Source organism: Lepidothrix coronata, unplaced genomic scaffold (genome assembly GCF_001604755.1).
Source record: "Lepidothrix coronata isolate B3197 unplaced genomic scaffold, Lepidothrix_coronata-1.0 Scaffold52, whole genome shotgun sequence".
Lineage (NCBI taxonomy): Eukaryota > Metazoa > Chordata > Aves > Passeriformes > Pipridae > Lepidothrix > Lepidothrix coronata.
Genome location: NW_016690232.1, coordinates 4,193,609 through 4,219,779, shown reverse-complemented (window position 1 = coordinate 4,219,779; position 26,171 = coordinate 4,193,609). Strand labels below are relative to the sequence as shown.

Sequence of the window (26,171 nt, the reverse complement as noted above, 5' to 3'; positions counted from 1 at the left end):
CTGCTGCTGCAGACTGGGACTAGAAAAAAGGGAGAGAGTTGGGGGGAATGATGCACTGTTTAATAGGACAAGTAAAAAAAAAAAAAAAAACCAGGAATTTTTTTTTTAATTTCAGGGTTTTTTTGGTACATAAAGACTTCAAAATGAATTTTGTTTTATAATTGACATAAAAGTAGGCAACTGATAAGCCCCAGCCAAACCTGCGGCCTTGCTGTGCTTGGGTGATGTGTGTGTGAGCAGGGATAGGTGCTCCCAGAGAGATTACCAGCTGTGGGGTGATGGATTGGTGCCTGGGAGGAATAATTTACCTGGGCCATGTCCTGCTCCATCCTGACCTTGTGCTGACCTGTCACAGCCATCAGAGAACTGATGGGAAGGGGGAACTTTAGTTTATCTGCTCTTGGCTGTGACACCTCTGTGTCACCTGCTGGTCTCCCCTGCCAGGGGCTCTGCAGCTGCTGTGCCTGTGCCCCAGGGAAGCACATGCTGGAGCACAGGGCTTGGTAGAAACCTTGCTGGGGGTCGTACTGTCCCCTCTGAAGTGACCCCAGGACCAGCCCCAGTGCTATCCAGTGGTGATACTGGATTTTCATCTGAATCTTTGGCCTAGGACCAATTCTTGTCCTCTGGCATCAGACAACAGGAGATGAGTGATGTTTACCTCTGGCAATCGATCGCATAAACATCTATGTGGAAGCAGATGCCAATGTGATGAGTATTTAGGTTGTCAGGGCCTGGACAGAGACTGAAGAATATCCAGAATAACAGGGTAAATCCTCTTTTTTTTCCTTTTTTTCCCCCCCAGCCCTCTCTCTGTTTAGGCCAGAGCTCAGCAAAGTATTTCACCACAAAAGTAAAACTTAGTGTGTGCTGAGGTTGTGAGACATCAAGTGGAATTGATCTGTTGAAATGAGAAATATTTGCTTTCTGTATTTCTAAAACATTTCAGTTGTCAGTTTCATTATCATCACTGAGTATTATGCAAACCCCCAGTGTGTTTCAGCCTGGGTTGAATTCAGCAACTCTTTGGGGGTTTGTTTTTAATTTTGGCTTAGTTGGAAAAGCTGTAAATATTTGTCCCAAACAACTGAGAAAAATGTTGTTTGGAGTTTTTCCAGGAGCAACAAATATTCGCTTTGTTTGCACAACTACAGCCCTGACCTAAATAGAACTTTGTCCAATATGATGATCTCTTTTGCTTAATGAAAATAGCTAGGAAAAAAGAATGGAATAAGAATCCAGTCTCACTTGGCTGGTTTCTTTCACAATCTCATCATTTATTTTTAAATAGAAGTCCTGTTTCAGAAGCAAGCAGATATTCTGTCTTTCAAAGGTCATAAAAATATTTCTGTATTGGAAGAGCTCAGGTGGGTGACACGGTGATATGCCCAGGCAGTGTGGAGCTGCCTTTGCATACCTTGGCTAGGCATTGCAAACACAGTATGTGACACTGAGATAATGTTAAAATAGAGATTTCCATCAAAATATTGGCAGACCATGATTAATGCTCTGCTGGTTTTTACATCAACACCCACACTGAACCGTGCAGAGCAGGATACAGTGTTTTCTGTTACCAAAGTAGTGTATAGCAATAGAAAGGAGGGAGGGGAGGAAGCAACCTGTATGCTGTACAAAACCATGCCCTGGGCTGCCCTGCTGATGTTGGGCTCCAGCAGGCAGCTCTCACATCTAGCCCAGTGTTTGCCACGGTTGAAACCCCCATGGTCTTGTCTTCATGTCTCCACCCAACCAAAAAGTCTGTTCTTTGGTCAGAACATGAACAAATAACCCTCCCTTTTCCTTTGTTTTGTCCCCTCCTCCAAGTTAATGGCCACAAATCTCCTGAGACAGGTCAAGGCACGTGGCAGGGGGAAAGAAGAGACAGGCTGTGATTTTAGGGCACAGGGCTGTGCCTCAGCCCAGCCTTTGGTGAGGCAGATCAGCAAGGCACTGTTGGCAGGAGACCCATCCGAGGCCAGGGTCCAGTTGCTGTAAGGAGCACTCAGAGGTGCAGCTTCTGAGAAACACCATCGTGTCCTCGATCTGTTCTCGTTCAGATACAGAGCCTGGCGCTGCAAGGCCTCAGTCTGTGCTGCACTATGGAAATGAGCCATGATCTGCTACAGCTGCTCCTGTTCCACAGGCACCTGGGGCTGACACTGGGGCTGCCTGCTGGGTTATTACAAATGCTGTAACCAGCACCTATCCCCCAGGTGTTCCCTGAGTTGACTGCTCTGCCCCACAGTGTCTCCAGGACTTCTATGCAGAAGAGGAGGCATGGTGAGAAACCAACCTGCTTTGTTAAGGATTTGTAGTGTTAATGGCAGAGATTTTCTCTTTACCAGCTCCCCTCCTAGTTGCTTTACCGTATTCCAGAGCTCCATCTGCCTGGCAGGGAGGCAAATGTAACCTTGGAGGGCAAGGACCTGGTGTGCTACGTTACATGGTTTGAAATATCAATGTTAACATCTACGTTCATTAAGAAAAGTCACCTGGGAAGAGGCTGGCAGAGGCTCCCAGCCCTGCACACAGATCAGAGATCTGAGTGAAGAGCAATCTGTCCTGTAGGACCAAAGCTGATGCACCAGCCCAAGTTGAGAGTCACAAACTGTGTGGCAAAGGGATCAAGTGGAATTCTTTCAAAAAAGAGGTAGCATTAAGTTGCACTGTATTTCTTATTCTTTTACCTGTGTAATCCCTTGAGGCTTCACACAATCTGAGCAACAGCAAAACGTTTCATTGCTCTCTGGTTTTGGAGCTTGTTCTCTGGCATATGGGATCCCCTCTGTTAGTGCAGTGTTTAAGTGCTGAAAACCTGACATTTCTTGTGGTTGATGTTTAGGGAATCTCTGAATTGCAGGATGGTTGGAACATCCTATATTCGGGATCTGGGCTTTGCTAGGTGTCAGTCAGGGTGTGCAAGTGGGACTCTGTTGGGGCTGACTGATCAGACCCTTGACTAGCATGCCTTCAAAATGTTGGGCTTTGGGGAATTTGACCTGTCTGTGTTCCAGCAGCTCTCTGCAAAGATAGAGGAACCTTCTGGATAAGTGTATGGTGAGACTGATGTATATGACACTGGCGAGCTGAAGGGCAAGGAGAAATGAAAGAGCTACTGAATTGCAGTATCTTTCTGTCCATTGTTGTGTACATTATTCATGTATTTCCTGATAGAAACACTACCTGCAAAGTCCTGTTTTTCCCTCCTGCCTCTCCACACATTGATGTTCCCCTGTGCAACCAGCAGTCTAAAATATTCACTCTTCCCACCTGCCAGAAGGAAGTGTGTGATCTATCACCTCCAAGCATCAGCTGCCCAAACGACCTGGATCAACTTGTACCTGTCAAACTCTTCCCAGGATGACACGAGAAACAAAGTGAAGAGAAATAACACTGGTTGTGCCTCTGCCTGCACCAGAGCCAGCCAGGGCCATCTTTCCAACCCTCCCCAGGGCTCTGGCTGCCTTTGTGCCTAGGGTTTGGCGTGGGCATGGCAGCCCCCCTTCTCAATGCTCTGCTCCGGGTGAATGGGTAGGACCAGGTGGGCGATGCGGCTCCACAGCCCACTCAGCTTGTCGGAGTCCATGTGGTCGTAGGAGCCGGGGGTCCTGGTGGTGATGAACTTGTCCCAGAGGAAGTCATGGACTCTCTCTTCCAGCTGCGGGAGGCTGATGTGGGTCTCCAGCACCTCCTCCTCCAGCAGCACCGTCAGCAGCAGGGCCACGTCCTTGAAGGCCGCGCTCTCGTGGTCGCAGTACTTGTAGAAGATGAGGGTGGCCCCCGCCGGCAGCAGCTCGAAGTGGTGAATCACCGCAGCACGGCCCCCGGCGTCGAACGCCGAGCTCAGCTCCTTGTCCACCTCCAGCTTGGCCCGGTCACTCTGGAGCCTGGATTTATCCCTGCCATCGATCTGCACCGTGCTGGCATGCAGGGCAGCCGAGTAGGAGTCGGCCACGTCGGTGCTGAGGCATCGCAAGGTCTGCTCGCCCGCGCGGGCGGCCGTCAGGATGATGATGGCCGGCTGCGTGTGGTGGGATGAGTTCAGGTGCTTCTTCAGGACCTTGCTCCCACGACTCCAAAGGTAAGGGCTCTGCCCTGGAAACCTCTTCTGCAGCTGGTTGAACTGGAACAGGAATGCCTCTGTGGCATCCTTGAGGGTTTGCTGGGAACTGGAGGTCGGGTTGCCGAAGCAAAATATGCAGAAGACGAGCAATATGAGACCCATGATGCCAAGCCCTGTTCAACAGGGGAGAGACACAGGATGGGGAACGGAAGTCAGTCACAAGTGACCTGCAGTGACATGCTGGAAAGTAGCTATGATGGCTCTTTTTCCCCTCTAAGACCTGCCCCCCTGCTCTGGGGAAGTGGATCAGATTGGCCAGGAGTGGTGAAGGGGCTGTTGTGAGACCCATGCTCCTACACGCCAGGTGAGGGGGCTGCAGCTCCAGGGATGGATTCAAGGCTACAGCTTTGTGCAGAATTTCCTGAGGAAATTGCAGCTGGCCACAAGCTTCCTTCTCCTTCCCCCTCCTCTGTTTTCTTTAAGGTTTGTGGCCATTCAGAACACCACACATGGAGGTGTCTGACCCAGCTAAAGTGCTGTGACCACTGCCCCCCTCTGAGCCTTGCGGGGTGAACAAAGGCCATCATGGTTCTGCTCACAAAACAGAGGACAGCAAGGTCCAGATAACAGCTTGTGTCCTTCTCCATGCCAAAGCAGGGTCTCTTTTTAACAGGAGGCATATGTGGCGCAATGAGGATCACAATTCCTGCTTAGAGCCCTGTGACACAGGGCAGGACTGAGGGACCATTGGTGTAGGAACCCCAGACCTCCCAGAACATCCCAGGGCACTCCCAGTACCCTGAACATGATATGCCTTCTTCTGAGGCTGGAGAGCTGGAGGGAAAGCTGCTGAAACTGGGCCTGTATTTAAGAGGATGGTTTTTCCCTCAAACCCTCAGAAAAGGCTTTGAAAGGTCCCAAGAGAGAAAAAGAATTAAATGTGCTTCATTACTTGTTCCTGGAGGATCAGTGCCTGCTGGTCGGTGAGTAACATGCAAGGGAAGCTTCTTTTCCTCACCTTTCAGCACGAGGGACTTCTTGGGCTTCTCCTGGTCTGTGTTTTGGGTGGTGACGTTCTGCAGGCAGGACTGAGCCTCTGGGTTTGGGGCTGTGTGCCCTGCAGTAAGAGAAAGAAATGTGACACTCACTGTTGAGGGAACAGGTAAAATGAGCTGTAGTAAGAAAAGCAAATGCTGCCGGAAGCAACCAGCCGAGGGAAGAGTTAGAAGTGAATATTGCTTTGGGTTAATACTGCTCTGAGTCTTGGCTCTTTGTTTTTGGGGCTGGGCAAGGAGAAAGACAGTGCACAGTGCAGTGTGGTTTCATGCCTTTCAAAGAAAGAAAAGGAGGAGTGAAAGGAGAGAGAAAAAGAGAAGCCAGTTAATTTCTTATACCTTCTTTCCTGCTTCACTCTGGAAAACTGACAATGGGCAATAGGGATCTCACCATACCATGGCTCTAATGCCCATGGGAAGTGCAGGCATGTGCACGGTGGAAGAGCAGCAGTGTGCAGCCACCAGCTCACCTTTGGTCCCATGTCTTTTCCTTAATGTGTCTTGGGATCCAATCTCCTGTGTTTCTTGCTCTTTGTGCTCCTCTGGCTCCTGCACTGGGAGAGAGGCACTGGTGCTCCTCTCTGTTAAGAGGTCCTTGGTGACATCTTCCCTGACAGTCACATCCAAATGTGTCACTTTACTGTCAGAGCTCAGTGACTTGCTTGCTGATAAAGCATCTTCCTCTGCTTTGGAGCAGCTTTCACACTGACTGGTTGTCTCCTGGTTCTCCCCTGTTTCCTGGTGGACAGGGCTGTCTCCTTTGCTGTCCATTTTACCAGGGGCCAGCCCAGCTGTGGGGAATAAAATTTGCAGACCTCCATTTAGTTTCTATCAGCCCAAGAACCAACAGCTCTTTTTCCTGCTCTGCCTCCTCTAAGCAAAGGCCGAGGTTATCAGCATTTTGGAAATGCTGTACACAGGGGTGGGGAGAGACTCACCTTCATCCAAGTCCTTGTCTTCCTGGGATCTTTCTGAGGCACCATCTCTTGTCTTCCCAGGTTCTTCCAGCAATATTTCAGTTTCCTGGGGAGCCTTCTCCAGTGTGGGGCCAGCTAAACCCGGCAGTGTTGTCTCTCCTCCACCAGCAGTTGGTTCACACACTGAAGAGTCCTGCTCTGGTTTGCAGGAGGTCTCAGACCTGCTTGTCACTGGCTGCTTGAGTGTTTCCTGGGTGGGCTCTTGGTGCACAGGATGCTCTGCTGTGCTTCCCACCTCACCTTGGGCTGGACCAGCTGTTGGGATCAGAGTTCACAAGCCCAGTGAGCCACACAGGAGTCAGGAATGCCCAGTGCTTTACCACCAACCTTAAAACTCCCAGCTCTGGCACTGCAGAAACATCTACCCCCAGTGAGATGGGGCAGAGAGTAGTGACCAGAAGTGAGAAAACTCATGGGTTGAGATCCAAACAGCTGAATGAGTGAAGGGAAGGGTGAGGAATCAGGACAGATTGACAGACAAGCACTCACTACCTCCTACAATGATGCCAGGACAGTCTCCCAGCAATGGCCACCTTGGAAGACATCCCCCTTTCTCCCTTTCTTCCTGTGCCCCAGTTTTTGTTGCTGAGCACGATGCTACACTGTACTCAACAACCCTTTGCCCACCTTGGGTCCCTGCCCAATAAACCCACCCCACGTTATTTGTTTGGCAAGGGAAGAGTGGGGGGGAAGAGAAAGCCTTGATGCTGCGCCAGCACTTTCCAGTAATAGCCAAAACATTGCTGTGTTATCAACATTTTCTTCTGTAAACCCACAAATCTAAACCACAGCACTGTACAGGCTGCTGTGTTAAAGTTAATTCAATGCCAGCCTACATCCTCGGTGGGGTGGGCAGGCAATTCCTTCATTAAGTGGTGGGATACGTTACCACATCTTCCACAGATAAGGGATTTCACAGATAGCAGTGGATTTGAAGAATTTCTAAGGCTGATGCTGAGTGCAGTTATGCCAATGCACTTCAAGCATCTGTCTGAATGTAAATGATAATTCTGCTTGTGCTCTGTCTCTGCTCCTGTCCTGGAGCTCTCCCTAAGAGCTATGGCAACATATAATTAAAAGCAAACACTGGAGCATAACTCAATAGAGAAATTCTGAGGCTGAACATGAGCATTTGTGACATATTCTAGATCTTAAAGAACCAAAGAGTGCAGCTCAAATTTCAGCCGCTATTTGTGAAAAATTGCTTACGAATGATCAAGCATTGTAATAACAGAAGTGATTATGCTACAATTAGAATAAAGACTGATAAAAATGGCAAAGAACTTCCTTCTAATTTGAGAAGAGAAAAAAAGCTGCACTTGGCATGCGTCAGAATGCGATTTTTACATTCTTTGTTGCTGATTATTACAGGAACACCTCTGAGTGCCTAGGACAGACCTGAGCTGGTGATGGCATCACGGTATCACTGACATACTGGTATGTATATTGTCATAACAAAGCTCCTGGAGAATGTAACTACACAGCAGAAACTGAAACATGAGGAACCTGGAGATATCCTGCTATTCAAGCTGGACACAAACTACTCCTTGCCCTGCCTCCTCCAGAGGTTTCTCATCTATAGGTGGTGGAAAACTGGCTTATTATTTAGGCATCTGTAGACGGGAAGCACTGGGATTCATGAAAGAAAGCTCTCCCAGCCTGGATCTTTAGACTTCCTTGTGCTGCCATCCTGGACACAGAGTCTAAACCTGTTGCAGATGGGAATCTAAAACTGAAAGTAACTTGTTCATCTTTCACCCTATAAAAAAAATATAGCAACTTGCTTTTCTTGGCCTGGAAAAGACAGGATTATTTTATTTTATTTTGCTTCAGTTTCCCATGTCACTGTTAAATATTTCTTGCAAAGGAATTTTCCTAGTAGATGGAGTAAGCATAGTGATTTTCTTACCTCCAGACAGATCCTCTCTTGGATTCTCTTCCATTTTCTTTTTCCCCTGGAGCTGTGGCTTCTGCACTGTTTCGTTTCACTTTCTCCTTCGGTCATACGGAGCTGTTTCTCCCCGCTGTTCGAGTGGCTGACCAAGTCCTACCTCCCTCACAGACACCATCCTGTCCTGGTCTCCGGAATTCCAACTAAACGCCCATGAACCTGATAAGCAGAAACACAGGAGCGGTGATTCACGGAGGAGGAAGAGGCTCCTCCCTCCATGATTCCCAAGGTGAAAAAGGGTGGGTGTCACCCATAACCAGGAACCTTCAGCCCAGGCGCTGTCAGCTATTTTGCTTCCCATCAAGCTACAAGTAATTCAGGGGTTAATGCAAACCGCGTTTGTCTCGGGACGCGCCAGTGGGGTGAGGCACCGGTTTCTCATCCAGATGGACTCGGAGATGGCAGGCCCGGAGTCTGGGGCTTGGCAGGGCACCTGGAATCTCACAGCCCGGTCCACACAGAGCAATGACCCCGCTGTACTTACCGTCCTGCCTCCAGCATGTTGTATCAGGAGACAGCGGTGCCGAAGGTGAGGCCGCTGGCACAAACACCCCGCGGCCTCGACAGAGCCCTGCCCGGGTGTTGTGAGCCCGGAGCCACAGCCTGGCTCTCCTGCACCCCTCCAGAGATCCTTCCCACCTTCCTAAAGCCCTTTTTTGGGACAGGACCGAGGCGGGCTCGCTGGCGTAACCCGAGAAAAGTTGGTGGCTTTCAGAAGCGCAACCGGGCGGCATGGAAAACTCCCGAAGAACTTTCCCCGCGGTTCGCGCGGATTTGGGCACAAAAATCCCGCCCCAGGAGCCTCCTCAGCAACTCTTCCAGCACAGGGGGGCACCTCATCCCCCCTACACTGCCCCTGCAGCGGAGTTTTCTCGCTTAGAGACGCGATTTGGAGGGGTGGGGGGTACAATCGCTGCTCTGCCGCCCGGCTCTCGTCCCTGCCCTCCCTGCGCTGTTCCCGCTGGTGACGCTCCGGCAGGAGAAGGAAGTCAGGGAAACAAAGTGTCCTGTGGAGTCGGACGCTTACCCGGGCAGGCTCGGAGCCGGTCAGGGCGGTGAAGAAAAGCAGAGTTGGCTTTTCCGCTTGCCCTTCCCAGAGGCCCTTTGGCTCTGGTGGTGGCAGGGCACCAACACACCCCCTGAATCCTCCGCTGGAAACGTGACGGTGAACTCTGCCCTTCCCCGGCTCCCGGCAGCCTGCTGGGAGCTGTAGTTTTCCTTCCCACAGCCGTTCTCCGGAGCGTTCAGGAAACAATCGTTTCTCTCTCTCTTTTTTTTTTTTTTTTTTTTTGGCTGTATTTCTACGGCTCTGTGGTTGTGCCGTTTCCTCTGGGCACGCTGGATGAGCGGCAGCTTCCTGCGTTAGGTAACAGCGTTGTGGATCGAAACAAGGAAATGAGGGTGAGGAGAGAACCGGTTTGAGAGTTGATTTATGAAAAGTACCACAAGGAAAACAATGCAAAAACGTAGGTAGCAAAGCCCAGACTCTGGTAATGTCACACTGGGCCAGTGCAGGGAGGCTGGGGGCTCAAGAATATGAAATGGAGGATCTTTAGTATCAGCCTGGTGGGAAAAGGATGGGGAGCCCCCCAATGCCCCCCTTCCAGTGTGGTCGAAAGACTGCAACTAGGGGGAAGGTCTGAGAGTGTGTTTATCTGCCCCGGCCTCATTTCAGCAATGTTTTCCCGAAAAAAATTATGTTCTAAATTGAGGTGCTAGTGCAGGGGACAGGTAGGTTCCAACTCCTTCCCTATTTCCCCCTGCCCGGGACATATATCATGGAAAGCAGGAGCATGGAGCATGGCAGGGGCAAGGCATCAGCACAAGGAGCAGTAGCACAGAGATAGCAAACCCCCTCGAACTCAGCTTGCAGCCTTTTCACCAGCAACCCCGGAGGAGCCCAGCAGCAAATGGGTGAGACAAAACACAGGAAAAGGCAACTGAAACAGTGCTGGGAAGGAGCAGCCACTCAATGGCAGGCACCGAATGGCTGGGACTCCTCAATCTGGAGACCAGAGGGCTGAAGGGGAGGATGTGACTGATGTGTTTGATTTGACTTCGTTTTAATTTGACTAAATCCTCCCCTTACTAGTACTTGTAGAACAGATTGGGTTCCAAAGGGCAGAAAAAAAATATGTCTTTGTGCTGTGTTTAAGAACCCTTACTGACACAGAGGCAGTCTCAGAGGGCTCAAAAAAACGTGTGTGTCACGTGTCCCAGGGGTGTCAGCATGTGCACAGGTATCAATACCAACGCTGGTCCTATCAGGAAGGTGATGAGGAGGTGAGGTGTCTGTGGGCAGACTCTGCACATCGTGGACAACCTCTCATTGGGTGCAGCAGAGGCTGTAAAACCTGGGGAGTGGCAAAGCAGGAAGGACAAAAATCGATGTGGCTGGTTCACAGAGGCCAAGGTCACCTAGAGGGCCCTGCTCCTGGCTGGCATCCATCTCACATCCTGCCTTCATCTGCTTCAGTAAGGAACAGCCAAGGAATGGCAGAGAGGAACCGCGGGTGTCAAGGGCTTCACAAAAATCAAGGTATTTTACATCCCTCTGTCCCTGCAACCATCCAGTTCCTTCATCACCGGAGGCAGTCAGGGCTGAGGGACCGTCCTTCCCACAGAAGCACGAGTGTCATGAAAACAGTGGCAAGCAAACGTGTGACAAAATCAGGGGGTCCCTTCAGTCTCTGGGGGTTGAGAACCTGCTCCCTAAAAGCTGTTTGGCAGGAAAATTAAGTGGTTGGGTTAAGGCATGAAGTCATCACAAAACTGTTACAAAAAAGGATCTTGATATTATGTTACATTGATTTTTTTTTTTATTTTTTTTTTACCTCTAGCAAAAGGAAAACAGGAATTCATGGGATGGGAGTGGATATACAGAATTGCAACCTAATAGATCTGGTCCTTTCTAAGTCAAGTTTGAGGGAGAATTTAATTTAAATTGGGATAATGTTTTCTCTCAATCTGTAGAAGAATCAGTGGTGAGTAGGTGAAATATAAAGGATATGCTATGGAAATATTTACACAAGGTGATACTTTGGTAACTTTCTTTGGAAACTTGTGAATAAAGCGATACTGTAGGTGGAGTTCCCCTGGTCAGGAATCATGAGCTGATTGGTCTTTTTTCTGCTTGATTTGAACTGCATGGATGGCTCAGCTGTACTTTAAAACCTACTGATGTGGTATTTGTTACATCCTCTTTTATTTTTGCTTTAGAAAACATTGCTCAATGTGTATGTTCTGCTTTTAGGTCTGAAAAGAATGACAGTATTTACTGCTGGTACAGTAGGAAGTATGCATAACTTATCTCACAAATACTCACTTCTTGGTAAAAATGGAACATTTATGGTGTCTTAGTAAAGCATTAAAATAGTTTTTATTTTGAAATTAATGTACAGAGAAGATAGTCACAGAAGGGAACGGTGAGTGGCACTTCCCTCACCCAGCTTCCTGCTGGAGTGCAAAGAACACACACACATCTACCAACACTTACAACCCTGCAAAACAAGTAACATCACAAATGTGAGCACACATGTTCTGGAACACTGTAGATGAAGTTACTGCCATTACAGGGGTCAGTATCACCTTCCTCAATCCTGACTTTTTCAGTGTGTAGATATCCTTCAGTACCAGTATGGGTCGGGTGCTGACCTGCCAGAGAGCAGCTCTGCTGAGAAGGACCTGGGAGTGTTGGTGGATGACAAGTTGTCCATGAGCCGGCAGCGTGCCCTGGGGCCAGGAGGGCCAATGGGATCCCGGGGTGCACTGGGAAGAATGTGGCCAGCAGGTCGAGGGAGGTGGTCTTGCCTCTCTACTTGACCCTAGAGAAGCCACATCTGCAGTGCTGTGTCCAGTTTTGGGCTCCTCAGTATAAGTAAGAAAGGAGCTGCTGGAGAGAGTCCAATGGAGGCCACAAAGATGATTTGGAGTCTGCAGCACCTCTGTTATGAGGAGAGACTGTGGGAGCTGGGCCTGTTTAGTCTGGAGAAGAAAAGACTGAGAGGGGATCTCATCAAAGCATGTAAATATCTCAAAGGCAGGTTCCAAAAAGATGGTGCCAGACTCTGTTCAGTGGTGCCCAGGAACAGGATGAGGAACGGGATGTGTTTTAGTTTATGGCCATTACACAGGAAGCTCCACCTCAGTAGAAGGAAGAACTTTATGCTAAGGGTGGCAGAGCACTGGAACAGGCTGCCCAGGGAGGTGGTAAAATTTCCCTCTCTGGAGACATTCTAAACCTCCCTGAATGCATTCCTATGTCAGCTGTTCCAGATGACCCTGCTTTGGCAGGGGAGTTGGACTGGGTGATCTCCAGAGGTCCCTTCCACCCTAACAATTCTGGGATTCTGTGAATTTGTAAAAGGGCCCCTATTTGCTCAGCAACTCATTTCCAAACTGGTCCTGAACTGCTCACTGCCCCGGTGAGCATTTGTGCAGAGGTTCAGAAAATGTGTGTTTGTGAAATAAGAAAGTTGCTATTTCTTTGCTTAGTAACATCACAGAAACATAGGACAGCTCAGGTTGGAAGGAAGCTCAAAAGATGATCTGGTCCAAACTTCCACGGGAAAAGGAGTCTAGAGGAGATCATGTCCAATTGCATCTTGAAAACCTCCAGTCATAGGAACTCTACCACATCCCTGGGTAAAAATGGTTTATCAAGAATGCAATCAAATGGTTGGGCACTGGAACAGGCTCCCCAGGGCAGTGGTCAAGAGGTGTTTGGACAATGCTCTCAGGGGCAAGGTGGGATTACTGGGGTTGTCTTGTGCAGGGCCAGGAGTTGGACTTGATGATCCTTGGGGGTCCCTTCCAACTCAGCACATTCTGTGATTCCGTGATTTTTAAAATCCCCGTTTACCAGTAACACATCTGAACAAAAGGGGAAAGAAAGTGAAATGCCTAGTGAGACATTCTGGATCCCGTTAACCATAACGATCCCCACACTGGGCAACAGACATTTAGTGCAGCACGTTACCAGCTCCAAGGGATTTTATCTCCCTCGAAACCCCTCTCGGCACTTTTTAGTTCCCACTTGTGTTTATTTTACAGGGTTTTACGTCTCCGGAAAAGGCCCCGGCGGCCTGCTCGGCTCGCTCCGGTGCGACCAGCGGCACACGGAACGGACCGCGGCGGGAGCGAGGCCGCCCGAGCTCGCCCCGGGTGGCCCCGCGGGGCCGGGGGGGGCCGCGGCCGGCCCGCATTTTTTTCACTGGGGGGCGGCAGCGCGGGCCGGGCGCTCCCGGGGCTCCTCCCGCCAGTGCTGATCCCGCTCCCGGTGCCGATCCCGGTGTGTCCCGGTCGCTCCCGGGCCATGTCGGACCGGCCGCGGTACCACGTGACGCCGCGGCGGGCGCTCCGCGCGCGGGCGGAAGCGGAGGGGGCCGGTCCCGGTCCCGCCCCGCGGGAAGGGAGCCCCGCGGAGCCGCCCCCGCCGCCGCGGGAAGGCGGCAGCTCCGGCACCGGGCGGGGACGGGCGCGGGGACGCGGCCGGGGGCGAGGCCGGGGCAGGGGCCGGCGGCGCGGCGCGGCGGCGGGCGGGATGTTGGGCGGCGGTGGCGGCGAGGACGAGGCGGCCCCGGCGGACGGCCCCGGCGTGGCCCCGGCGGACGAGGCCGGGCTGAAGCGGCGGCGGAAGAGCCCCCGGCTGGCGGCGCGGCCCGACGGGCCCCAGGATGAGGCGGATGGCGCGGCCCGGCCCGACGCGGTGGACGGTGAGCGGCGCGGGCGGGCGCAGCGCCGCGCGGTGGATCCTGCGGTTGAGGGCGCGGCGGGGAGGCGCGGAGCGGGGCGGGCGGGCTCGCCCTATGGTTCCCCCCCAGGGGCGGGGGGCGTTGGGGCGGGATTGCCCCGCTGGAAGCACCGCGGGGTCCCGGCGAGTCGGAACACGCGGCTGGTGCGCTGGGAAGGCTGACGGGCCCGAGCCTCGAGTGGGCTTCAGCTGAGCTGCGCGGCCTCGCCCCTCACCTGTTTCTCGTTTCAGGGGACGAGCTTCACTTTGGGACCCCAGACTCCCTGACGCGACCCCCTATAAAAGCGTATAGATCGCCAGGTAGGCTTTAACTCCCAGAGGGTACTGTCCGCGCCGCTGGCAAAGGGGCTGCGATGCCCAAAACTTGAGGAAATGGAGATTATTGGGTTTTAGTTTTTACCGTGGCTCTGGCGCACACGTGAGGAAATCCCGCTGCGGCTTCTGTACCGTACACAAGGGATGGATGGAAGGAGAAACCCTCCTCAAAAGGATTTGAGGCGTGCAGAGCACGCCGAAGCCCTGAGGTGGCTGTTTCTCCTGTTGCATCACTTGGAACAATGTTTTATCACAGCACTACAGTGGGGAATAACTGATTTTACTAACGGTGCTTGGTTTTGAAAGCCCGGATTTAAATAAGGTATCCTGAGCTGCAGAAATAGATCCCCCAAAGGCTGTGCTCTGTAGAGGGAGCAGCAGTGCTTGTGAGGAAGTGCATAATTGGGGCTCGGCTGTCCTTCCTTTGAAGCACCAAGCATGGTCTGGTACTTGCTCCTGGACTGGGCTGCACAAGCCGTTGTGTTGGCGCTGTGTGGCACCTTCTTGGTGCTTTAGTTGTTGAAATCTGTATCCTTCTCAAACTGGAGAGAGTTACTAACTGTGCAGTGCAGTCATGTGGCTTTAGCCTGTCATTCGATCAGAAATCTATGAGTAAATTGTACTTCCCTTTTACTCTGTTTTAGGACGTGTATGTTATCAGTGTGTGGCAATGCTCAGGGATGAGTTGGGCTAGTCTGGGCCTGTTCTGCATTCCCAGCCGAGTTCTTGTCCCCATGCTCTTGCTACAGTTCCAGTGCACGGCCTTGTTTATGTGGCACTGCCCTTAAAAAGGGCTGCCAATATCCTGCTTCAGAAGTAGGATTTCCAGGAGGCATGGAAAAATCTTATCTTGAGGGAGAAAAAGCAAGGTTAGAAGTATTTCTTTGGAAAAGTACAAAGGTTTATCTGTAAAATAAAGCTGTGGCAAGCTGTTGCTCCCACATGGTGGCTGACAGGGTACTAAGAGGCTTAGTGTTTTAAAGGTGGCTGGGCTGCTTTAGGGGAGGTGCAGCTGAGTGTTGATTTTTTTAATTAGACTTCTCTAAAAATGAGTCTGGGTGGAGATGTCCTACCCCCACCTCCCTGAGCTCTTAGCAGCTGTATTGGATTATAGTCACAACAGGTGTAAAAATATGATAAGAGACCCTGTTTGTTTATGTAGAACCAGAGAATTTTTCCCCCCTCAGAGTCCTCCCACCTGTTGTAGTATTATGTTTTTCCTGCAGAGTTTAGGGGATAGTCTGTGAGGCAGAGGGACAAGCAGGGTGGGTTTTTATAGGAACATAATAGTCCTGTTTTCCTGAGAACAGAATGGAAGCAAAACCACAACTTGAGAAACTGGTTTCTGGCTTCTGCATAGAGGTTTTAAATATAGATCAGGCAACTTGCTCGTAGAGCTGAAAAGCTTTAAGAGCCTACAAACCCTGCCTTGGATCAAGCAGCTTCTAGATCAGTGAGCTGAAGAGATATGCTTGCAATTGGTCTGTAAGTTGTCTTAAAATATGGAAATAGGGCATATGAGCTAAAGGCAGGCTCTGGGTGTTTTTGGCACTGGGGTTTGTGCTCTCTGTCACTGCTGTGGAACATGGCAGCAAGCGCATCTCAGGCTCATCTCTGTTAAAAAAGATTGTGAGCCCGCAGGGATAGAAAGGCACTAAACTTAAAAGAGCAATTTCCACTATGTTAAAATAGTGGCTTTATATTTTGGTTTATAAACCTGTAGTTTGTGAACTCGCAGATTTCTAAACCCTTTGATGAGCCTGGGCTATGAAATGGAGAGAGTAAGAAGATCACTCTCTCCTGGCAGGTGGCTGGCTAGCAGATTTATGGTGGGTTGAAAAAACCCTCACTAACTGCGTGGGAGGCAGGAATGAGCCTTTGGGTTGGAGGCTTAGGCATTGTAGGGAAAGAACAGGCATGTCTGGAGTGGAATTACATATATTTCTAGGAAAGTTAAACTTCATAAAGGGGAGTTCACTTGCTCTTGGTGATACCCACTGGTACAGAAGGTGCTGGCTCACGAGCTGCCTTCATGAGAGAAATGAACGTGTATGTATACAAACCTCTCCTTTGTACAACAACTTCTAAGAACTCTTTGAGACAGAGAGTGCTGCTGGATGCAAAGAAGAGGAGAGGAATTAAAAAGTAGGGACTGCACTGAGTAGCCCTCTTTAGACTCACAGATCTGTCTGGTCTTCTGGTCACCACTACTAGTGAGATTTTCTTGCAAAGCCCTGGTACACAGTGAAATATTATGGGTATGTTGTTTGGCATTTCTGAAAATCACCTAATTTAGCAAGTCTCTTCATTCTTAGCTTTGTGGGAAATCAATCACTTACCAGCTTTTTAGGATGGATCTGAAAATACGGCGTCCCCATCACTGTGTGCAGATACTTTACTATTGCACCTGTAACTTAGTTTAAAACATACAGTTTTCACCCATTTTTGTGGTTTGGATGGGTTTGGTGGGTTTTTTTTATTCCTTTGTGTGTTTTACATACACTGGCTTGCTAAGGCTGCCAGAACACGTTAGGAAAAAGTCTGTTTTCTCTCTTGAAGTAAAATCACTAAACACTAGGTGGCAAGCTGTGCGTTGCCCTTGGCGTGTGGTAAAAGAGCTGCAGAAAACACATTAAACCCCGGGACAACCCTGGACTTTTTAAAGAATTAAAGGGCCAAGTGTGAATGTTAGAAAATGGTTTTTATCAGCTCTATTTTTCTCTTTGCTGTTTTCTCTGCTGATGCCCTTCAGCTTGATCCTTGTACCATGGTCTCTGTTCCACAACTGTACTGCAGCTTTTATTCTGTACGTGGACTTTTTTTTCAACCCCTTGGATTTTGGAAACCATGCGGTTGCACTTTATCCTTTCAAATCTCTTTTCCTGGTGTTCTGCTTTTGACTGGCTTCCCAGCCCTGACCTTTGCTCTGTGACTCCTGCCATCTTTTAGGGATGTACTCTTTCTAGTTAGTTGCATTAACTAAGTTGGTTTTCACAGCTGAACGACTCTGTAATTTGGCAGACAGCCTAAAGGTGTTGGTTTAGGTTGTTCCTAGCTGCCTGAGGAGGTTGAATTAGGAGCAGGGGTGCCCTAGGTTGCCCTTATGGTTATTGAAAGAGGATGGCTTGGATTACATAAAAAGGGGAATTATGTTCTATATTTGCTTCTCTTTCTTTTCCTCTTTGCCTAATGCTACGTAAGACAGCACAGTTGTTGTTTGTAAGTTGTGAGCCCAAAGATGTGGGAAAAACTCCCTATATTTCCATGGTGTGTATTTATTAGTTTACACTGAATCCCTCTAGTGTAGAGCATTTTATGGCTCTTAGCACTCGTGTTTTTAACCCAAGGATTCCTAAAAATAATAAATAAATAAAAAAAAAGGTGTGGCGATGTTAGACAGGTATATTTGTAGTGAACTCAAATTTACTGTAAGCTTTTCAAGTCTTAGTTGCTTTTGGTTACATTGTAAGAAAGTAACTCTTGGGAGGTCCCAACTTGGAAAATTACTGATTTAGATCACGGATGTCTTAGTCCTTCCGACTTATGATGTTACCAATCCTCTTTTTGTTCTTTTTTTGCCTCCTGACAGGTGGTTCTGCAGTTTACTCTGAAGAGACTCCAGTAAAGGAAAAAGCAAAGGTTTATGACAGTAATGAAATCAAGAAACCGGCAGGGCGACCAAACGTTTATACATCAAAAGGTAACACATCTTCCCAGTACCTTTTCCAAGATGTAACAAATGATTGCTTCTGTTAGAAGAGGGGGAGTTGTTGAGCTGCAATCTGAATGGATTAGAAAGATTTTTCAAAAAAAGAAGTTTTCAGTGTGTACTCCTGCCCGAGTCAAAGTAAAATTGATTGTGGTATGATGATCATCTGCTTGGGTGTTAAACCTTAATGTTCAAGAAAATGCAGATTTTAACTTTGATAAATACACAGCTGTCTGGTTTTTGAAAAGCAAAAATATGAGTGATGTCATACCTTCTTCAAAAACTGTTCTGAGAGTGGATCTTTAATTGCCTCAGGTGAAGAAGCCCAAAACTTCTTTTTTCAAAAAGATGACTTACCTTTGACTTAAGCAGGGGAAAGCTGACCAAGGGATTTCCAAGTGAGGGAGCACTTTGCTCATTGCTCAGAGATTCTTCTCAGTGTTTTACAGAAGCACTGGGGGTATACAAGGAGGAAAAAAAATGGGATGATTTTTAGCCAAGCAGAAGGTTACTACAGGTGGTTTGAATACATCCAAATGGATACACTAGGTAAGGGAGGTTTTTAGGAGTTAGCTCAGGCAGCCAAGGACATGTTTGCCAGGGTCCCCACAGGTTTGATCACAGTGCTGTTAAGGTAATAGCTTTACTCTGTTTCTTTTTTCTCCCTTCTGTTGAACAGTTTTGGTTTCAGAAGCCCCAAATATCGTACCCTGCATTAGCAGTCAGTTAATGCTGCTGATTTGCCATCCTTTGCACTATACTATTAGTGCATCGATACTTTAAAAAAAAAATAAGGATGATTTTGTGTCATATTGGGAAAAGCAGGATGAAGGCCAAATTAAGCCCTTGCTAAGCTTTCTCTGGCTACAGAGGAGATGAAAAGGGGTCCAAGAGGCTGTCATATGGTGCAGGCTTGGTTTGGCAGCACAGCATATACTCCTGCCATAATAAGCTTTGTGGATTTCATAGAAAGAGCTAAAAGACTGTATGGCTGGTCTGCCTGATACTGGCCTCTGATGTGGTAACTTAAGTTCGTCCATTTGTGCTTTGGTTTCAGAAATAAAGGCTGACTTCCCTGAGAAAAAGCAAGAGCACTTCTCAACTTTTACACCACAGAGTAAGTAAAAAAAAAAAGGGATACTTAGTCTTCTCCTGTAATTAAGAGAAAAGTATAGAATTATTTTCCTTTCCTCTGCTTCTGGTTTTTCTTGTGCCCTGGGACACTGTCTGGGAAGAGGGAAAGGGACCTAGGAGGCAGATTCAAATGGAAGCTGGAGAAGGCAGCACAGTCCAGAGTCAGAGCCCTTCTGTGAGGTTATTCAACTTGCTGACCACAGAAAATGCCCCATTCTTCTTTTTTGTTTTTCTTTTTTGGCTGGGTTAGGAAATGGAGTTGACTCATGGAACTGTGAGTGCAGAGCACGGACTTGTGGCTTTGTGGGGTTGAGCTGAGAAAGGGAACAAAACCTTTGTCTTTTGGTGGCAGTGACTGTTAGTCTGTACTCAACACCTTACCTTTTATCCTTTCTCTGAGAAAGAGTGGCTGAATTAGTTGTCATATGCTCCTGGAAAGGAGCAGCAATTTTCTTTGCTGGCAAAATCCAGTCTGGTCATCCAATGACCAACTCCTTGTGCAGACTTCTGGTTGTTTTTGTGGGTTTATTGTTTCTGGTTTTGTTTTTGTTTTGTTGTGTTTTTGGTTTTTTTGTCCTATTGGAGGAGTACTTGAAAGAAGAAGAAAAACAATGTAAATAATGTTCTAAATTCCTAGTAATGTCCTGGTGCTTGTTTCTGTCTTCAACAGGTATAGATAAACAAAGTCTTGTAAATCAGAATTCAGTCTGGAGAACCTGGGAGGGTAGTTCAGGTGTTTATTTCTTTTTGTTTTTGTTGTTTTGTTTTTTTTTTAAAACTGTGGTGCCTTCTGGAAGAGCAGCTCATCTTGTGGTAGCTGCAGATCTGTGAATGCCTTTGAAGAATGAATTGAGGCAAGGAGTTCTTGCTAGTCTGGTACTTTTTCTTTCCTGTGCCAGAGGTAATAGGTGCTGCAGGAGTGACTAGTTGTGTGTGGGGTGAAGAGCTTGGGAAGATCACTTGAAACTCTGAAAGCTCTAAGGTTTCTGCAGAATTTACACTTTTTGAGTTAGGCAATGCAAATAATTTGCTTGGCCTCTGTGCAAATTGTGTTGTAAATAAGGCAAGATTCTTAGGCAGGGTAGGATTTGGTTTTAGACTGTTTATTGAATTACTTTTTCCTTTAGGGTATGAGTTACAGATGTCTCTTAAATATGAAACCTAGTCTCTGCAGACAGGGCTTCATTGTGAAGTGTTACAGAATCGAGGTGATTTTGATCTGTTAACTATTAGAAGACTGAGATAAGCTTAGCCAGTGAGAAGCTCCATGGCTGTGCCCTTTTGGGGCAGGGGGTTGAAATTACAGAATAGTGTAGTTCATTAAGCCAGTTAAGCTCCAGCTTAAACCAGAGCTGCTTTTAGCACCTTCTATGATTACATTCATACAGAAACAAGGTTACAGAATTTATTTCAGTGTCTTTAAATAACTACTCTGGGGTGTGTTTGTTCAATTTATTCTCAATAGTGCCATTGAAAGTGTCCTGATTTGGTTATATATTATTAAAGAGCCCTCAGCTTTGAACCAGTTGCTGTTGTTCACAAGGAGACAGAAATTCTCATGTCTTTTTAATTAACTGACTAAATGCAGAAAACATGCTGACCAATAATTGCACTGTGTATATTCATACCAGTCTCTTGGGAAAGTTGTTCATAACACTTTTATGGATAATGCCTCTTGTACATTGCTGTCTGAGCCCATTTAAATAAATAAACCAAAAGTATATTTTGAAGTTGAAAGCTTCCATTTTGCTTTAAAAGCACAATTCATCCCGAGAAACTGACTGCTGATGGAGCAGGCCTCCAACCCAAGCTGCATGGAGAGGGAAAATAAGACTGTGTATTTAACAGATTGCTTTGGTTTTGCTGCTTATATCTTGCATTATGTTGGTTTTCTAGTATGTCCATTAATTGAGTTTCCATTTTCACGTCCCTCAAAATTCTTAAGCAAATTTGTGAAACTTGACTGGGACATGGGACCCTTGTGCAGAAAATAACAGGATGTTAAATCTCTGCCATTTTGTCACCTTGTACTTGAAATCTGCTTTTATTTGTGTAATTTTTCAAGAGCTAAAGTCTTTGGGGATGATTTGTGGGAGTTTGAGGACTTGAGGTTTTTATGCAAGATTGTCAGGATGGCTTGAGAACTGGCATTTGGTAAATAGATGGAGAGTTGGTTATAACTGTTGTCTTTGGGTTTTTTTCTCATGTTCCTTTCTTAATCTCTTAGCAGGCAGAAGTAAATCTCAGTATCAGTCCAGTGTGAGGAAGCAGTCACAGCCTTTGGCTAAAAGTAAGACTTCTGCTTTCACTTCTGTTTCATCCTTGTGTTACATTTAACCATTTTCATGCCTTTCCAATCACCACAATTCCTGGTAACTGGTGTTCAACCGAGGGTCCTTGCCAGAACAGATGACTTGCTTGGTAGGGCACATGTTATCAGCACGAAGGAAGGAAGAGTGTTGTGTAATAAGTAACATTTTCACCTGAATTTAAGGTCTTCCCTCTGTAATGTTTACAAGATAAACGCCGAGGCAGGCCTAGTGGTGGTGTCATTTAACCATTGTTGCGTTGCTGTCCTGATAAAAGTTAGGGTATGAAAAGGTAGCATAGGGCATACAGTTCTTCCTGTTTCCAGGAAGACTGGTGTATTTTGTCACCAGTTTTACTGGGAACAGAATCAAGCTTGTAGTACATGAAACAGTTATTAATTTAACTGTTTAAATAAGAAACCAAATCGAAGTGGTTTCCTGTGCACTGTTTGCTGTGTGCACTCTTTGTACAGAAGCTCACTGATCCAAAGGCCACAAACGTTTTCTGATAGTGCTGACCACCGGTGTTTGAGATGCAAATATTGCTGCAGGAACTATTTTTATCCTTATGGGACTAAGGAGAGAGAAATAACACAGAAACGTTCTGGTGCCGCCAGGTTTTGTATAGGGCATTTTCTGCAGAGCCGAACTGTAGGAAAAATCGTGAGCTTTTTCAGGACCAGTTTTAAGCTCTTCGTTTGGATTTGGTTGAATAGAACAAAGTATTGATAAACTTTAGGAAATAATCCTTTTTCTGAAGAATGTCCAGTTTCTTAGTCAATCCAGAAATGTGTAAAAATGTTCTTTTTATTAATGCTGTTTCTTCACTAAGTTGCTGAAGAAGTTCAAATTTGTGTTTTGTGGGTTTGTTTGCCTTTCTTTTTAAGCTAGAACATGTCTGTGCTCTTCAACTACTGAACTGGTAGCTTGAGAACGGGATGATTTCACTGAATTCTACTGTTTCCTCTTATTTTCCTCTCACTTGTTGACTTCTGATGCCTTTTAAAACATTATTTAAACATTGTTTTCTTCTTGTTTGCTCCCTTTTTCTGTAGATGATGGTGAATCGCAGAGTGGGTTTCACAAGGGCCAGACTTTTTTACTGGTTCTGTTAATTAGCGTCCCGTTGCTTTATGTCTTCTGGACCGGAATTCCAAGTCTTCTATATGGGACTTCAAGTAGAGATGCTGAAATTCTGCAAACGTTTCGGGCCCGGATGAAGGAACTGAAAAATACTTACCAAAGTCAGGACCCCAATCTGTGGAGAAGAGCCCGCGTGTTCCTTGAGAAACGTCTTAACACTTCCCATCTGCACCTGGAGCCGGCTATCCTGCTGTTCACAGCCGGCCGGGAAGCTGAGAAGGCACTGAGGTGCCTGAGTAATGAGATTGCTGATGCTTTTGCCTTCTCCCAGAACGCTACTACCATCCAGATCGATGGGGTGGACAAGGCCCTGTTGGACAGTGACTATGTCAAGCTGGAGGTGGATAAAGAGCTCAGCTCTGGGTTCAGTAAAGGCAAGAAGGTGGCAGTGGTGCATCGATTCGAGTCACTGCCTGCAGGCTCCACCCTAATCTTTTACAAGTACTGTGACCACGAAAACGCGGCGTTTAAGGACGTGGCCCTTCTGCTGACGGTTCTCCTGGACGAGCAGTCTCTGGGAAAGAGCCTCACCTTTCAAGAAGTGGAGGAGAAAGTCCGGGATTTCCTCCAGGCAAAGTTCATCAGCTCAGATGGTCCTGGTTCTTACAATGGCATGGACACAGATAAGCTGAGTGGACTGTGGAGCCGGATATCTCATCTCGTGCTGCCTGTTTGGCCAGAAAAGGGCCTCTCTCTGGAGGGATGCACGTAAGAGTTACTGGAGAGGACTCAGGAAAGGAGGAAGACACAAAATGTACGTTGCAGTGGCTGAACAGGGAAGAACTTGCTGCTGCTGAGCTCAGACAGCAGTGTAAAAGTCCTTTCTGTGCAGAGACATTCCACCAGCTGGTGGGGTTGTTTTTGCTAAAGTAACTGGGACTTCTCTAAGTAAACTACAGAGTGTAAGCAATGAACTTGCTGGTTGTTGGTAAGTTGTGTTCAGTGACGTGTCCAGCCTCGCTGTCCTGGAGCTGGGCATAACTGTCCATCAGTGCAGAATCACTCATCTGCCTGTGGAGCTGACTTGGTGCACTGTTGGCTTTGCTCTGAGGATCCTTTCCTGGTGGTGCATAAAGCTGGTGTTTCATTTGACAAGGTAACAGAATGCAAAAATATCACCTTCATCTGCCAGAGATGCTGAAAATGAAGATAAAGTGATGTGAGTGTAAGCACGAGCTTTTTCTTGATCCATCTGATCACAACATAGATATCAGCTATTTCAGGCCACTTCTAGAAGTGGCAAAATTGCTTGAAAAATCTGTGACTTGCAGAGAACCTTTCAGCAAGCATTTTTCCCTTAAATGAGCCTTCCCTACACAGTTCTGGAGAATGAGAAAAGCTGAGGTACAAAGGCTTGCTTAAGGTTAGTAGTACTGACATCAGTTAAATAACCCCTCAGCACCTCTTTGCCTGGCTCCTTCCAGGAATTCTCTACTCTTTGTCAAAGTTCTGCAAGTCTTAAAATTTGGAGGGAAACAATAAAATGTCAGCCCTGTGTGTGTACTATCTCCTTTCCAAACAAAATTTTAGGAAGACATAGATTATTTCTCGTTTTACTAAGATCGTTATTTTTGCATCCAGAGAATTTATTTATTTGTGGTACTTGGTATCCCAGAAAAATAACCATTCTTCTCGTATCTGTGTATAACCTGCAGCTTGCTGTATAACCTTCTAGCAAAGAACAGATTTGCAATGCCTGTTTTTAAAATGTTCTTTTAGTCTCTCATGTCAAGAATTCCTCACACCAGATTAAAAACAAAAACATGTACCTGTTTCTATTGTAAGTACTTCGTGTAAAAAAAAAAAAAAAAAAGAGAATTGCAGCACTTCCATTTCATTGCTGTTACTTTATGCTCTCAGCTATTGGTCCATGTACATTTGGTTTCATTGAGTATGAAGGAGCATGTGAAGATCCTCTCAAATTAATAGGATGTTTTCTTGTAACAGCTGAGAGATTGGGCCCCTTGAGCCGTCCTGTTGCAAAAAATCCTTTCTAATCAGGAAAAACCTATTGAGGAGCTGGAGCTTCTGGCTTTTGTGTTCAAGGAAAGGTTGAGGATGTTAAGGGAATGGACCAAAATCACCTGAAGCATATCAAAGAACACAGTTTGAGAGACACAGAGCTGTGGTCACTTAAACTAGAGGTGGATTCGTTCTAACCACTGGGAGCCAGCAATGGATAGGGCTTCCTATTTTAATGGGAGAAATAAAACCAGTAAAAAGACATGGAAGTGCTGTTGTTCTGGATGTTTAAGAATAGCTCAGGAAGGAAAAGATGGCATTTACATTTTGAACATTTCACTGGACAAATGTTTTTTAAAAAAAAAGCAACAACTGTGATTTATTTCCAAATGTGTCCTGATAGCATATTTGTTTGTATATTATGGAAGCTATTTTAGTAATGATTCAAAATAAATACACTGTTTTGTTTTATAAGCTGTTTTAAGATTTGTCTACTGAATTTTAAGTGGTCAGACTTTTTTTGAACATATTTAAGTTGTTCATTTTACCTTTGCTCAAATATAGATGTCTAAAATACAACCTTTTGAAAAATTTAGAACTTTTAAGAAGCTTTAGTGGAGTGGTAGATACTGGGATGCAGATGTGTATATTCCATAATATCAGGCCTTCTCTCTGACAGGGAATGTTTCAGGAAATAGCTGTGCAATGTTTTTTACTTGGTGTTCTTGTACTAATTCCCCAGTTCTGATTTCAGCTGGAACTAATGATAAGATATGGTTCACTTGTTTCATTAGCCCAATACAAGAGTCAGCAGCTGACAAAAGGGATGACTTCATTCTTGTTCCACTCCTGGCTGCATGTTCTGTACCTTTGCTGTTGCAAACTAGTGCACTGTGAACTGACTGGAGGGACAGTCTTACTGAAAAGTAACTTAGGAAAAAATTATCAGAACTGGCAACCACTAAAAAGATGAAGTTATGACGTGAAGGCAGGAGATTCCATGCCTCCATTTCATACAAACCCTCCATATTTAATCCAGGTTATATTCTGTTTCTAAAACTTCCCCCCTCTTATGGGTATTAAAGAGCTATGTTCCTGTTTCAAGAGAAAATAGGAAGGTGCCTGGAAACTAAAGACTTCATGTTCTACTTAATGTTGTGCCAGTCAAAGGAGAATCACTTGTTGTTAACTGCAGGGAAAGTGAGGTGTATTTACAAATATATGGTGGGCTGCATAGTCTGGAAAAATAAATGAAAAGCAAGACGGTGTAGGCAGTGACCCCTTCTGTAGGGGGCGAAAGGCTCAGGATTAGAAGACTTTTGCAGGTCCTTTTGTAGCTGTTCGTGGCTTTGTCCTTAAAAGGCTCTCACTAAATATCCACAGGTGCTTAATGCCGATCTCATTAAGCAACTCCTACTCAGCCAGAGGTGAAGAGTAATGTCTGTCTGTGTTGCTCACAGGCAGCTGATTACTATCCTCCTTGTATAATTATTTCATTGCCTGCAGCAAACAGAGCCATTTGATGTTTTCCAAACTGTAAAATACTTTGGCTTCTTCGAGGGAAATCTCACTTGTGAAGTTGAGAAGTGTCCCTGACTGTAAGCAGATCAGGAAAATAAATAGTTTGTGACAGCAAAAATGCTTTGCTTATGCAGAGCAAAGACATCAGAGCTGGCCTTGGGACCAAGAAGGGGATGTTTCTTCTTCTGTGGCCTTCAGCATACAGACTTTGGGCAGAACACAATCCTTGGGGGGGGCTGAACCAGCTCCATATCAAGCTGCAGACAAAATTTCCTGCACT

General features: G+C 46.8%; 2 protein-coding genes across 4 annotated transcripts; one reads left to right on the top strand and one right to left on the bottom strand.

Moving 5' to 3' along the window:
• Nucleotides 1-1,253: 1,253 nt before the first annotated feature.
• Nucleotides 1,254-9,255, bottom strand: TOR1AIP2 (torsin 1A interacting protein 2). 3 transcript variants are annotated; one of them, XM_017815925.1, is made up of 6 exons: nucleotides 9,074-9,255; nucleotides 8,005-8,205; nucleotides 6,057-6,350; nucleotides 5,589-5,909; nucleotides 5,016-5,180; nucleotides 1,254-4,236 (listed from the first exon to the last, which is right to left on the bottom strand). In XM_017815925.1, the coding sequence occupies exons 2-6, from the start codon at nucleotides 8,036-8,038 to the stop codon at nucleotides 3,473-3,475; spliced, it is 1,578 nt and encodes a 525-aa protein (XP_017671414.1). In that variant the 5' UTR covers nucleotides 8,039-8,205; nucleotides 9,074-9,255; the 3' UTR covers nucleotides 1,254-3,472. The 3 variants fall into 3 exon arrangements, with proteins under 3 accessions (XP_017671414.1, XP_017671416.1, XP_017671415.1); XM_017815927.1 differs by having other exon boundaries at nucleotides 5,082-5,180; nucleotides 9,074-9,253; XM_017815926.1 differs by lacking the exon at nucleotides 9,074-9,255 and adding an exon at nucleotides 8,531-8,999.
• Nucleotides 9,256-13,360: 4,105 nt separating this feature from the next.
• LOC108497748 (torsin-1A-interacting protein 1-like) lies at nucleotides 13,361-24,844 on the top strand. The gene is made up of 6 exons (XM_017815648.1): nucleotides 13,361-13,760; nucleotides 14,030-14,098; nucleotides 17,703-17,813; nucleotides 18,880-18,939; nucleotides 21,184-21,246; nucleotides 22,321-24,844. Exons 1-6 carry the CDS (start codon nucleotides 13,361-13,363, stop codon nucleotides 23,118-23,120), a joined length of 1,503 nt encoding a protein of 500 aa, XP_017671137.1. The 3' UTR covers nucleotides 23,121-24,844.
• The last annotated feature ends 1,327 nt before the right edge of the window (nucleotides 24,845-26,171 follow it).

Coding starts and splice junctions, on each gene's coding strand:
- TOR1AIP2 (XM_017815925.1), bottom strand. CDS start 8,038: ATGGAAGAGAATCCAAGAGAGGATCTGTCTGGAG. Junction 5,181..5,588: donor GAAAAGACATGGGACCAAAG/GTGAGCTGGTGG, acceptor CTCTTACTGCAG/GGCACACAGCCCCAAACCCA. Junction 4,237..5,015: donor CACTGATCCTCCAGGAACAA/GTAATGAAGCAC, acceptor CCTGTTGAACAG/GGCTTGGCATCATGGGTCTC.
- LOC108497748 (XM_017815648.1), top strand. CDS start 13,361: ATGTCGGACCGGCCGCGGTACCACGTGACGCCGCGGCGGGCGCTCCGC. Junction 14,099..17,702: donor AAAAGCGTATAGATCGCCAG/GTAGGCTTTAAC, acceptor GCCTCCTGACAG/GTGGTTCTGCAGTTTACTCT. Junction 18,940..21,183: donor CTCAACTTTTACACCACAGA/GTAAGTAAAAAA, acceptor TTAATCTCTTAG/CAGGCAGAAGTAAATCTCAG.